Source organism: Mytilus trossulus, chromosome 9 (assembly GCF_036588685.1).
Source record: "Mytilus trossulus isolate FHL-02 chromosome 9, PNRI_Mtr1.1.1.hap1, whole genome shotgun sequence".
Classification (NCBI taxonomy): domain Eukaryota; kingdom Metazoa; phylum Mollusca; class Bivalvia; order Mytilida; family Mytilidae; genus Mytilus; species Mytilus trossulus.
The window spans coordinates 15,318,105-15,332,391 of NC_086381.1; the positions used below are offsets into that span (position 1 = coordinate 15,318,105).

Genomic DNA, 14,287 nt, shown 5'->3' on the forward strand with positions numbered 1-14,287 from the left:
CACTGTTTTTTTTCTAAATAATTAAAGATCGTTTTTAAACTGGTTATTTCCTGTTTTTGTTTTTGTTTTGGTGCATTTGATTTGGTTCTATAAAAAAGATTTAGTGTGTACAACAAATTTAATATTCAAGACTTTTCGGCGTACTGGACAGTTACAAAAGACGTTTGGTAGGGGACAATGTGGCTCCCCCCCCCCCCCCCCCGAACGTTTGTAATTCATTAAGGTTTTATGTTCACAAAAAATACAAGAACTATTTACAAAAACGCTTTTCAAATTATTCAGCTATAAATTAAAATTTTATATTACTCGAAAGTCCTGTATATTAGCTTCTGTTGAAAAAAGAAAAGTTAAACGATATATATAGTTTCCAATATGAAAATAAAACATATGCTTTTAAAAAAGAATCAACTATTTTTTGTTACGAATAGTCGCACAAATAACAAGGTATATGATTTCCAATGACACGGCTATTCACTGGAGACCAAATAACGTTAAAGTAAGCAACTATAGGCCACACACATTCCATCAGTAAACAGATAATATACGAGACAGAGAAATTTTAAGATATTTTCCAACATTACACCTATCAAAACTGAAACATTTCAGCAAGACCAAATCTTAAGAGGGCGAGCAAATGAGCATATCTCGTGGTTAAACTATGATTTTTAATACTCAACAACTCATTCTCAGTCTGGCATACAACAACATAAACATAGAAAAAAATACTTGGTTGTATTGATCATTAGTCCTTCGGATTCTGATTTCCATTCTCTTTTGTAAGGTATACGTATGACCTGTTTACACCTTTGAGAACCTGCTTTGGTGACTGTTGGTACAAGTATAAATAGTTACTTTTTCATAGGTTGCACAATGCCATGTTTTCTCTGACTGTTAATGAAGTGTTGTAGTGTTACACATCTGTCCCAGGTTAAAGGGATGGTTTGGCACAAGAAAAAGATGTTATCACTTTGGTGGATAGTTGTCTCATTGGCAATCATACCATATTTCCGCATCTTTATATTAACCCTGCTACAGTATGAATGTGCCTGTAACAAGCCATGTAATTTAGTTGCTGTTCTTTGTTGCTGTTTTTATATTTTTTCAATCATTTTTGTCCATAAATCAGGCCGTTAGATGTCTCGTTTGATTGCTTTTGATAAATGTCCTTTCGGGGTCTTTTAAAACTGACCATGTGGTATGGGTTTTACTCCATGCTGAAGACCATACGGTGACCTGTTGTTGCAAACTTCTATGTTCTATCGTTTTTGATAAAGAGTTGGTTGTCTCATTTGTAATCAATCGATCTAGATCTTATTCAGTATCATTTCTGAAAACATATTGAAAGTACATAATACGGCGACAAAAATAATTATAACACTGTCTGAACGGTTTCTAACATAATATTAAACGAAATAAGTTATGCCATCAAATATTGAATGATGTGCTTCAGATTTTATTACAAAACACACACAAAAACGAACGTAGTCAACATTACAGATAAATCGATATACACATGTAATAATAAAAATAATTTGTTTTGGAATATCAAATTCGTATGAGTATCAATGTTTTACAAGGTGTGCTAAAGTGAATTTCTGTTCAAAGATACACATTATTAATCAGTATCTGGATGACAAGTATGTAAATTAAACACCAAGAGAAATTTTGGACGTGGTAGGAAGTTGCATGGTTAAAGTTGTCGGTAGCAGAATATCCTGATGCAGGAGAAATAGCTATGTCGGCGCATCCATAAAACTGTTCCTGGGGACCGCATCCAATACAACAGTTGTTATCTTTATCACAGCCGTACGAATTACCTGTAATAATAATAAAAAATAATATGTCAGATGCCCATAAACTAAATTTATTGAAATAAGAATGTAATTGAGATGTTTCGAGGGACCTGGATGGCTGAGTTCGGAAAACTTATTATTTTAGTTAATTTTCTAAATCCAAGGACTATAACTCTGCATAAACTCATCAGACCGGAACAACATTCGAACTTGATCTGTCAATTGTCATGATGAAACAAATTAACAATACTTCAAAAATCAAATCAATATCTTCAAGAAGAAAAATGGTGTCGAAAACTGATTTGCCGGACTGAAGGTTGGACAGACAAGACAGACAGTCACAGACAGACCGACAGACAGACAGACAGACGGACGGAGTGCAAACAAGTTAAGTCGCTTTAGATTTCGTCGGTAGACTGGGGGACTAATAATCTAGCCTATTGGAAACTGAAAATGAATAATCTTTTCAAACACTGAATGAAAATGAATACTCTGCAATGCTATGGAATACAACCATTTGCAGCACATACTTTGTGTAGAAATAAGGAAAATTACCAAAGATGTAAATTAACCCCCCCCCCCCCCCCCCCTCCCCCCGAAATGTCTATCCTGTTGAATTGTGAATGAGATAATACTGCTAGTAAATGTAAAAATATATTGAAATACAAATTGTATGCACTATTTTAGTGGAGATATTGACATGACATTTTTCATTTCAAAATATCTGCAATGTCACGTGATAATGACTTTGTAATATACGTTTTACCTGTATTCCATATCCATTGTAGCACACATTGTGTACATGATACATCTCGAGGAAGAACAAGTGTTACTGCATATGTCCCAACAGCGCCAGGCTCATCAAATTTTGTTTGCCCGTTTGGTTGCTGGAGTATATGTGCATCAAAGCATGATTGAGTGGCGCGGACACTCGGGTTATTAACAGGACAAATACGAAATTCGTGAAAACCTTTATGAGAAGCTGTTATTTCTAGTTTCACTTCCATTGTGTTTCCGGCACTATAATTTCCTGCTATAGTGCCAGTCGCATATTTTCCTCCAGCCTCGTTCTCACGTTTTTCGTCCCAGGGATCACCACATAGTCCACACTTTCCTTTGTTTAAAGTCCATTGTTTCTGAAAGTACCATTTTATGTAAATTTATACGTTAAACTTTTGCTTAAATTACAATGCAGTTGGTTCATTTAAAATTGTTATAAAGACCGCCAAATGTTTTGGCTCTATTCATCTCATACGGTAATATCCTTCCGAATTATTTAAGATACTGTGTTTCTTGGTTGCCAAATTTTGTATTACAGTTTTAGTACTTAACAGCCGAAACTCGGACATTTTATTGAAACATTTACTATAATAGGGGTTGGTATCTAAAAAACTTCATTTAACCTAGTATTTATTTTAAAAGGCTGTTTCAAAGTAAAAAAATACTACAGTTGTTTTCCATTCGGGTCTTTGGATGATACAGTCTAACGTTTGATTGTGGCAGGGTTTATAGACCTCCCCCTTTTTGAATTAACCTCTGAATCGATATTTTTATTAATATTTATTTGCATTCATTAACGACTTATAGAGCCAACAAGTTATTTAGGCTAACGATATTCTGCATTAAAATGAAATATCGCGGGAAATACCCAAATATCAAGATACGTTTTTATCTGTAAACGTTTCGAGCTACCGAAGAGAGACACAGGGATAGATAACTGATGTCGTGTTGTCGTCGTCCGCGTCAAAATTTGCTTTAAAAATTAATTCATAAAAGTCATAGATTTATTAATATGTTCACAAGGCCTTGGTTGTTACACATTTGAAGTTAATTCCGAAAATTATCGATTTAATTATAAAAAAAAACAAAATATTATACATGTAGCTTTAAGACTTTATGAAGATGACATCAAATCTTTGGCTTGCATGACTTATTTAGATTCTATTTGCCCAACTATGGAAACATAAACAAAAACAAATAAAAAATTGTGTTTCGATGTTCTTCATTGGGTTTTGTAACACATAATTCTAATTTCATATTCAGAAATAATCTATTAATCGAAACATATTACTACATAAATTATTCAAACAAAGAAAATAAATCTTAACGTACAAGTGAAACTCGACTTAAAATCCAGTATAACGATGACTTATTATTTTTTACACTACAGGCAACACCTCACAGTTACAAACCTTAAACACAAAAGTTAGTATCTATAGGTTTATATACCGTGGCAGGGAGGATTTTGAGAAAGATTGACAATGCTAACATTGACGTGTGTTTGGTGTTTCAAACAGTGAATTTTGGCTTTGCCAAATTTTACGTCGCTATAAAACTACAGAAAGAATCACTGAATAACAAAAATTAAATGCTAAATTAAAAAAAATGAAATATAGAATAGACAACCAGAGATATATCAAGTATACATACGTAAAAGCCGCCACATGAAACTTGGTTGTCGTTATAATTCTTAGGAGTGTTATATCCAAGCCGCCACATGGTGGATCTACCGGGAGGTAAAATAAGTCTTCCATGCCCATAAGTACAGGCAAATAACGATGCTAGAGTAAAAATTGTGATCATCATTCTGCTCCACATAAACTGCATATGAAAAAACAAAATAGAAGATAACTTATGTATTTGAAATAGATTTAAGTGGGGCTCAAACACTGAGTTTAACTGAAATAGTAAATTATTCAACTTGAACATGACTACATCGGTATGGTTATGGTATTTTCTTTTCCTTAAATTACACGCACTATCTTGTTCATAAAAAAATAATAATTTCATACAATGAAAGGGATATGACAAAGGAATAAAGCAAATGATACAAGCAAACAACATCCCCACTGTCAAACAAAAATTGTTAAGCTTATGAATTGTATACCATTTTTTAATGGACAAGTCATTTCCACGGGTGTCATTCTGTTTATCGAGAGAAATGAGCGTGAAAGAATATCTAACGGCGGTCAAGTATTGAGCGACGATCGTGAAAGTTCTGGTAACAGATCGTGAAAGACATTTAATCGAGAAGAAATATAAAAGGTCAATACATATTATAATTTTATTAATTACACAGACAAATTTACGACAAAATAAAACTGTCTGTCAAAATGGTTCAACATTATGATTAGTATGTGAGAATATCGAGTTTTAAAAGTACATAGTTATTACAAAACAACAAAAGGCAGATTGCTTCTCGACATTTCAATGACATAAAAAATGTAAACAAACATGATTTTTTTCACGAATTCGACTAGAAAACCTAGTTTAATACGAATAAGGGCATTCTATTTGAATTAATCAAATGGTTCTCATAGTTATTTTGCATAAACATAATCTGAAACTTGGTAAATAAAGAACTATTTACACAAAAATGGATTTTTTGGATCGTGAAAGATCACGTACCGTATTTTTGAAGATCGTGAAAAGGATCGCGAAAGATCCGATGCTACGAAGACGTTCAAATTATTCTTCAATTATATCATAGTTAATATTTGTTATTGGTATTGAGAAAAGCTATATAGTTCAACATCCTCAATAGGTTTAGCTTTTCAAAGTATAAATATTTTCAGAAAATGAAATGTAAAATAGTTGGATGATTGTAGGATGAAGCTTTTTATTGTCATGTGAAGTACTCACTTATCACGAGTTATAGGATACCCACATTTGGTATATTGGATCCTATAAACTACATGTCCGCCAGACAGGATTCACCTGACCCCGAATTTGCCTTATTTCATGGATGAAGATTCATTTTTGTGGTCAAGTCCGTATCGCGGATTCGTTAAGCTTTAGGATAAGTGTCTGTTGTTATGATTGTGAGGTGTACATTTTCGACTTCTGCAAGGTTTCAACTGAAATTGAACCCATTGTCATACATCATTCGTCAATGCTCGTTTTATGTTGTCTAGCCTTTGGATATATACAGTGGAGATCACTTCTAACCTCTCATTAAATCTGTCAGGAGAACTGTTCTAGAACAGTACGTAGAACTGTCAGCCTGACACCTTTTAGTCAGTTCTAGGTTAGAACTGTTCTAACTAGAACTGATTTGGTCAGCTCTACTTAGAACTGATTTGGACAGTTCTACCTAGAACTGATCCTGACAGTTCTACTCTAGAACAGTTTTTATAAATTCTACGGCCAGAATTAATTTATAAATTCTACGGCTACATTGATTTATAAATTCTACAGCTAGACATGCTAGAGTTGATTTATAAGTTTTAAGAACTTAATATAAAGGCTTGGGTAAAATATAACTCGAATAATTCAAGCCCTTACCGTCTCCGATTCTCCCCACCTTTCGATGAGTTGGATAATCTTCCATCGACTTAGATATTTGTACATGTAAAGTTATATCTATTCATTAAAAAATATAGAAAATCTGATATTAGATAGCAAAGTAATTGGAAGTGATTTATTTCTTCTAAATTCTAAAGTGCCCTTACTGCAGTTACGTCATTTAGAACTGTTCTACAGTCCTGCCTGATTTAGTCAGTTCTGCTGACTGTTCTACGCTTAGAACTGATTTGGACAGTTCAACCTAGAACTGATTTAGACAGTTCTACCCTAGAACTGGTCCTGACAGTTCTACCTAGAACTGATTTAGTCAGTTCTGCCTAGAACTGATTCTGACAGTTCTACTTAGAACAGTTCTACTTAGAACAGTTCTAGGGTAGAACTGTTCTAGGTAGAACTGTTCTGGGACAGGCTAGAATAGTTTTATGACAGATATTCTGACAGTTCTTATGAGAGATTAGAAGTGATCTCTACTGTACCTGTATGCTATAGCGCCATGGTATTTCGTGTAAAGTGTACATGTCTGTTTGCATGTTTCATAAATGACCATAATGACGTCAAATGTATTTGATATATTGAATGATAGTAAGATGTCTATGTCTCGCTGTCGGTCAGGGTTCATATACTTTTGACCTTATGTTTCGAATTAATTGGCCAAGCATAACTTTTATATTTGTCAGTTTCTAAAGCGCTGTAAGGATCGGAACACATTTATTTGGTCTACGGGATATTTGCAGAGATCTGTATGTCACGGTTCATCTGACCTTGCACTCTTTTTATTAACCATTGACAATAATAATTTTAAAAAAAATGTGAAAGAGACAACTATCCACAAGAGACCAATGTGACACAGACATTAACAACTATAGGTCACCGTACGGCCTTCAACAATGAGCAAAGCCCATACCGCATAGTCAGCTATAAAAGCCCCCCATAGTGACAATGTAAAACAATTCAAACGGGAAAACTAACGGCCTTATTTGTATACAAAAAAATGAACGAAAACCAAATATGTAACGCATAGATAACAATCAACAACCACTGAATTGCAGGCGCCTGACTTTGGACAGGCACATACATTAACAATGTGGCGGGGTTAGACACGTTAGCGGGATCCCAACCCTCCCCTGAATCTGGGACAGTGGTATAACTGTACAACATAAGAACGAACTATAAAAATAAATGAAAAAGGCTTAATTCATCAGATGGACAAAAATACATTAAGCGCATTAAGCGCATTTGACACTTCTAGTAAAACCCTTGATATTATAGACGTTCCATAAAATTAACTATCATAAGTAAAGCAGACGAGACATTACAGCATTTGCGATCTGGTATTCTATAGTCTGTAGTATATAGTTAAATCAATCCACATCTGCGTTGTATATACAGAACTTAAGAAAGTATTGTTGCACAAAATGTTGGTTATCGTCCAATCTCAAATTACTCATGAAAGATGCTGTTTTGCCGTAATTTTTTGTTTGATGGATATTATTTTGGTTTAAACGTTGCATATCCATATTATAGGCTATTAGTTAATAGTGTCAGTCTGCCTGAATTGCTCTTGACCGATTCTCAGAGCTGAATCTTTCAAACTTATTTAGAGATGTTTAGTTGTTGTTCTTTTAACTTTCGAGGTAAAGCGTTGAATAAAAAAAAATTAGTTTTAATGTTCATCCTTATCAAAATATATAGTTACAGGCTTCAACCAGTTGCAGGTTTATCAAATGGTAAAAGAAATACTGATTTCTGATTACTGGTAATAAGTCTGGTCACGCATTATCTTTCACGATCAAAATAATGCGTTGCCTGATCTTTCACGATCAAGTTTGATGGATATTCAACAAATTCAAGGTTTTCATATACAAATTAATGCTTTTAAGAGAAGAACATACCTTAAATTTACTGTACTATCAGATTCACCAAAGATTAAATTTCAAATATATCACGATGAACTGAAACATGACCATTATAGTAACAAAAAGCGTGTTATTTGTAATTAATTTCACAGATATGCATTGCGCCTTTTGTGTTTTTTTCATAAAGTACTGCATATTTTCTCTTTCTTATTTCACAGTAATGTTTGGGAAGTTAAACCATTTTGACAGACATATTTTTTTGTTCGGATTTGTTCCGCGTTTTGAAAACTAAGCGATTTTTTAAAAGATTCTGACCTAGAATTTCCATTAAATGTCTTTCACGATCCGTTACCAGAGCTTTCACGATCGTCGCTCAATACTTGACCGCCGTTAGATATTCTTTCACGCTCATTTCCCTCGATAAACCGAATGACACCCGTGATTTCTAGCTTAGAAGATTCTCGTCACTGCTAATCATATTTGTTGTTTAACCGTTATTTTGTTTTGTTCATAAATCATGCCTTTTAATTTATTTGTTTGAATTGTTCACTACGATTTGCCATTTCAGGGCCTTCTGTAAATGGTCTACATGATGGGGTTTTCTCATTGTTGAAGACCGTATAGTGACCTATATGCCTCGGTGTTTAGATCCTCGCTCGGATTATATACATGCTGTTTAATTTCAACTGGATATCCGTCAACGGATACAGCTTTTATTCTTGATTTTCATATAAATTTTCAAATAATTTTTATAATGAATAAAAATGCACCTATATACATCAATAATATAATTTATTTTTAATCTATGTTTGTACGATAAAGAGCCGAAAGAAGGACAAATATGGTCCTATCCCTTGTCCCTAAGTAATACACACGTATGTGTACTTGAACCAAGTCAGGCAAGCAGGTCATATAAAATTGTATGTCTTTTTTTGGTTTGTACTTCTATTATTTCTTTTAATAACACTTCAGTTATAATCAGGGGTTGATCCATGATTTTTGAAAAGGAGGACGTATTATAAGAAAACGTTATTTACTTTTTTGACAATTTTATATAAAACAATGACATTTTTTTCTATTTGATGTGTGTTACAAGGCTCCTCGGAATTCGGATCCCTCCATGGTTTTGAGTATGGATATCCGGTGTGCTATACATTCCTCCATTTCTTTTTTATTCAACATATATTCCTCATTGACGTTTTACGGTCGTGTTATTGTTTACGGCTATAACAAGTCACATGGAATTTCATTGAAATAGTATTTGCGACAGCGTTATCTTAAAAATATAAACAGAAACATTTCCATAAAAAGAGGCACATAATCCGAAAGTTATTTAAAAAGACCATAAACGGAAACACGTAATTTGTCATTATTTTCATATTTCAGACGGAATTTCGATATACAAAATTCGAATTACACCTTGATAACAGGAGAGGGGCAAAAGATACCAGAGGGACGGTCGCAAATTATATTGTTAAGTTAAATGCATCAGAAAGGATTGAAAATAACTGATAAGATGCATTAAATAACATTTATTTTATTTTCTGAATAAATTATTCTTTATATATCAACCTGATACTACAGCGCATTATTATTTATACAAGAATTGTACTACACTTACTACACACTCGACGACAATTGTTTTTATATTGTTACTTTCCTTTCCTTGATTGGGATGTTCAGCCCCCTTTTTTTTTTAGCTCACCTGGTCCGAAGGACCAAGTGAGCTTTTCTCATCACTTGGCGTACGTCGTCCGTCGTCGTCGTCGTAAACTTTTAACATTTTGAAATTCTTCTAGAGAACCACTAAATGGAATGAAACTAAACATGGCATGAGTGTTCCCTGTGAGGTGCTGACCAAGTGTTGTTTCTTTGTAGCCAATCCATTATCCAAGATGGCCGCAAGCGGGGGACTTAGTTTAGCATAGGACCCTTTGGGAAATACATACACCATTCTTCTTTTAGAGAGCCTCTGAATGGAATGAAACCAAACATAGCATGAATGTTCCTGGTGAGATGCTGACCAAGTGTTGTTACTTAGTAGCCAATCCATCATCCAAGATGACCACCAGCGAGGGGCTTAGTTTGACATAGGACCCTATTGGAAATACATAAAAGTCGTTTTCTAGAGAACCACTGAATGGAATGAAACCAAAAATAGCATGAATGCCCCTTTCCTAATCAGGTGCTGGCCAAAAGTTGTTAATTTGCAGCCTGATTTTTTTTTTTTTTTTGATGATTTCAAAACCCCAAGTAGAGTCAGGTGAGCGATACAGGCTCTTAAGAGCCTCTAGTTCATTTCTCAGTTGTTAAGATTATGTGATATCTAAAATTTCATTTCACGTAACAGTTTTATTACTGAAAAACATTAACACTTAAATGTTTCACCCAACCCCTAAACCATTTGCGGATATTGAACACCATTCATTGGCTTCTAGATGTACATAGTCAAATATATTAAAAAAGTGGTAAAGCCAATACAAAAAGTCAGCAAAAAGAGTAAAATAAATAGATTTTCAGCTCCAAATTATATAAACAAAATACAAAAAAACATTATTTGAATATAAAATATTTTACAAATTAATAAAAGGAAATTCTTACTTGTTTGTTCCTCTAACGCGTGTTGCTGTTTAATATTCTTGTGAAAACCAAGATAAATATGTTGACTCTTCTGAATCAGATATAGTAAAATAACAATGTTACTGAGGTATGATTATAAATAACTGATATAATTACGTATCTTCCGTATCTTAATATTGTTTATAATTTGTCTTGGGGACACTGGATAATAAACCATTCCTTCCATTTGATAAAATATTATAACTACTGTATTAAAAGATTTAATTTGTTTGTTTATATAACGACACCAAAAATGACGATGATAGTTTCGGAGGTATGTAAACGGTCGTGAATCCTCAAACCAAATGTAACATAGTTTTGTAAAGAGAAAAAAATCATTATTTTGAATTAAATAGATGATATTAATTTAAGAAGGCGTTGTTGGTAAAAACACAGCGTTGACTAGATGTTGATATTGTAAAAGTATGCATTGATAAGAAATATGAGTGTACCCATTTTTAAACCTTACATATTTGAATGTAGATTTCATTTATAAATATATATATATTCGAATTTGAATGCGAGTGTATTAAAACTCGAATGAAACAGTTACGTTTTGAACCCACTGAGACACAAATCCAAGTTGATGTGTTTTAGTTACCATTACTGACAAATATAATTTCCCACAGTTTTAAAAATCTCTTAATGGGTCTTAATGGAAACGAAATGATAAAACTCAAGTTTACATTTGTTTATTTGTGAAGTACTGTCGTTTAGCTAGGTATAAATATAGAAGTGACAATTATCAAAAGTCGAAGAAAAGCTAACATTGCCATTGCGAAAACGGAAAAAAGAAGAAAATATCAAAAGCCTATACACGGTTAGTTGGTGCTCTGACATTGTGCTTTCGAACAACATGATGTGTTATTACACCATATCCTGTTTTTTTTATATACATATAAACCTGTACATCTAAAAAAAGTTTGCTTCATTATTACTCAAGACGTCGACACAAGTGCCTCTGGTAATCAAATATAAAAGCAAGACAAAGTAACGCTCACGTGTTTTATGAGAGATTAGTCCAGAAACACTAAGAAACACGAATTCGGGTGTTTCTGAAATAATCATATTATATCATGATTAAAACATTAAACACTGACTAATTTCAAACCGTTTTAACCTCAGCTTTGCTTAAAATGCCAGTAGGAACGTCTCAATCTTGCAGTAAGGTGAAAGTTTTTATCCTGTTACTCTGTGTTAAAGACCTTACAGTGACTTTGAGATATAGAACAATAATGAAGTGTTGTTTCTTTGCTTTCTGTGTGTTTATTTTGTTTTGCATGTACTGATTTTGTGTGTTTATTTTGTTTTGCATGTACTGATTTTGTGTCATGGTCCTCATAGATGATTAGCCCGTACAGAAAAAACCCAATTAATTTGTGAGCAAAACAACAACTTCAAAATCGGAAGTGAATTTAGATATTAAATGAAGAAGTTTTCTCTGTTGAAGACACACAATGAGTGCTGGACTTCGCCTGTTTTTTGCCCTCTGGTTGTGTTGTTTTTCTATGAAACATTTCCCTTTTCTCAATGTAATTTTTGAAAAAGATTGTATTCAGGCTTTGGCAAACAGATGAAATCAAAAAATGATTTTCCCTCATTGATTGGTGGCAAATGAATTATTGCACAGTATTAACTTTTTTAAGTTTCGACAAAGCAAGTGAAAAAAATTATATATACCCTACCTGTTTTAGTGTTTTAGTAATGAGAAAGATTTGTGTCCCTTTATCCTCTAAAATGAATGAATATATCTTTACTGCATGAACAGTGCTTTCGTACTGAATTGTACGGAAACAGAGGTTGCCCCATATTGTAATTTTATGATTCATTTTCAGAAGGTGTAATCAAAGTTAAGGGTATATTTAATTATCAAATGACTGACAGGAAATCTGTACTCTTATAAAGATGTTCTACTTACAATTGATCTTCTCCTACATATTTTAACTAGTCCACCTGAAAGTTTATAATTAGCAAATATGAAATTTCACAAAAAAGTGGAAAATTGAAATAAAAACCGGGAAGATTTAAAGATACTTTGTAATTCGTCTATTGTATAAAAAACCTCGTGAAGTGAGGCGGAAATATTTCCTTCAATTAGACATAAGATTCATTTATATTTCATTTAACCGTAATATAGCGTGTTGTCTACATATTAAAGGCACATTGTATTTAAACATTTGTTGTGTGCATTTCAGTGTGAAGTTTAAAGTTAAAACGTACCGAAACTGATATATGGTGGTTAATGAACATATTTACTCGTCTTTCTTTCTAATGAATACCAACTATATCTGATTAGTGTGCAAGTTGCTTTTTTTTATTAATTTAAGCATTTTTTTTTTATGTCAACCAAATATCATCCCGAACAACTAATGTCATAAAAAGTCTTTGTCATACGGTCGTCATTCAAAATAAAATAAGTGCCCACAATGCATACATGCATATCAATCTCTGAATTGCCCCTGATATCATCTCGTGAATGAAAACAGTACATACCATACACTTGCCATACATTTGAGCACCAAATGTTTTAGAATAGACAGAATACAAAGGAATAACAATTAGTTGTGAGATTCCCGACTTTAGACACAAGCAAGTTCTTTTGACGGAGTTTTACGTAATTAGCTAAATCATTGTAAAAAAGACAACGAAAACGTAGATTAAAACCGTAAGAAGAAAGCTACTTCAAATTAGATTATGGAATAGCATTAGTGGCAAAATTGGCCTAATAACAATATATTATGTTTGACTTGAGCCATAGGTTTGACGCCCCGGGTCCTGGGTTTTGAAGTTAGGATATATTTTAACAAGTGCTAAAGACGGACGTTTTTTCTGAGTTTTGTTAGATGTCTTTACGATACACCGCCGAACAGGGTAAGAATAAGGACTACACAGAAATTGAAACACTCATTGCACATGTTTAAAAGAAAATCATTTTTTTCATCTTAGTCGACTTTTATGGCAGAGCCTGCTTGTTAGTTTTGTTAATTGCTCTCGTCTTGATTATGCATGTTATATTTGCCGTTTCGGCATTAATCAAATATCAAGCAAACAACCGATGAAATGAACCGGTCGCTGTTTCTTCGAAATGTATTTTAAATACCGATGTTATCCATTTTGTCTTTATCTAAGAAAACACGATGTATTGCAAATTGAATATTTCATCTATGTCTTCGAATTGTTTTGGTGTGGGTGTTTCTAATAAATGTAAATCAAGAAAAGCGCTTTGATCGCACGCTTTTTGTCATGTGTTATTTTCATTTAGAGAAAGAATTAACACCCATGAATCTTCAAGCAAAACTTTGTAAATGAGTTGATATGCATTGTAGCAAAAAAATAGAATGCCAAATAATAGCTGCCTTAATCTACAAATAAACCTGTTTAAAGGAAAAGGAAAAGTTTGAAAGTTTTACAAATAGTTCGTTCCTTCGACTCTTATATGCTATTGCACAGAGGAAGAAAGAAAATAACGTTTGCAGATACCAATCTTCATAAAAAAAAAGAGTCAGATACTCATTGCCATCAAGAAAAGAAGAAGGAAAATAACAGGAAATAATAAATGTCGTTTCATTTGTCACACTGTTGGAAACTTCCTTTAAAAGCTCTTACTTGGTGTTTTCCGTGTTTTCCGTGTTTCAAGTTTTTTTTTTATGTTTCTTGTTTTTAATGGGAATCAATCATGCAATGACTATGATCAAGATTATATATCATAAAATG

At 33.1% G+C, this 14,287-nt stretch overlaps 1 protein-coding gene across 2 annotated transcripts; it reads right to left on the reverse strand.

Moving 5' to 3' along the window:
• Positions 1 to 1,408: 1,408 nt before the first annotated feature.
• On the reverse strand, positions 1,409 to 12,364 carry LOC134685196 (uncharacterized). Of its 2 annotated transcripts, XM_063544692.1 has the most exons (5): positions 12,259 to 12,347; positions 10,556 to 10,625; positions 4,224 to 4,394; positions 2,560 to 2,929; positions 1,409 to 1,817 (listed from the first exon to the last, which is right to left on the reverse strand). In XM_063544692.1, exons 3-5 carry the CDS (start codon positions 4,389 to 4,391, stop codon positions 1,600 to 1,602), a joined length of 756 nt encoding a protein of 251 aa, XP_063400762.1. In that variant the 5' UTR covers positions 4,392 to 4,394; positions 10,556 to 10,625; positions 12,259 to 12,347; the 3' UTR covers positions 1,409 to 1,599. The 2 variants fall into 2 exon arrangements, with proteins under 2 accessions (XP_063400762.1, XP_063400763.1); XM_063544693.1 differs by lacking the exon at positions 10,556 to 10,625 and having other exon boundaries at positions 12,259 to 12,364.
• Between the last annotated feature and the right edge of the window lie 1,923 nt (positions 12,365 to 14,287).

What these genes read in the sequence shown, in the direction of transcription:
- LOC134685196 (XM_063544693.1), bottom strand. Translation starts at nt 4,391, where the DNA reads ATGTGGAGCAGAATGATGATCACAATTTTTACTCTAGCATCGTTATTT. An exon ending in TTTCATGTGGCGGCTTTTAC is followed by an intron (nt 2,930 to 4,223) that starts GTATGTATACTT and finishes TGGTACTTTCAG; the next exon opens with AAACAATGGACTTTAAACAA. An exon ending in ACAATGGATATGGAATACAG is followed by an intron (nt 1,818 to 2,559) that starts GTAAAACGTATA and finishes TTATTATTACAG; the next exon opens with GTAATTCGTACGGCTGTGAT.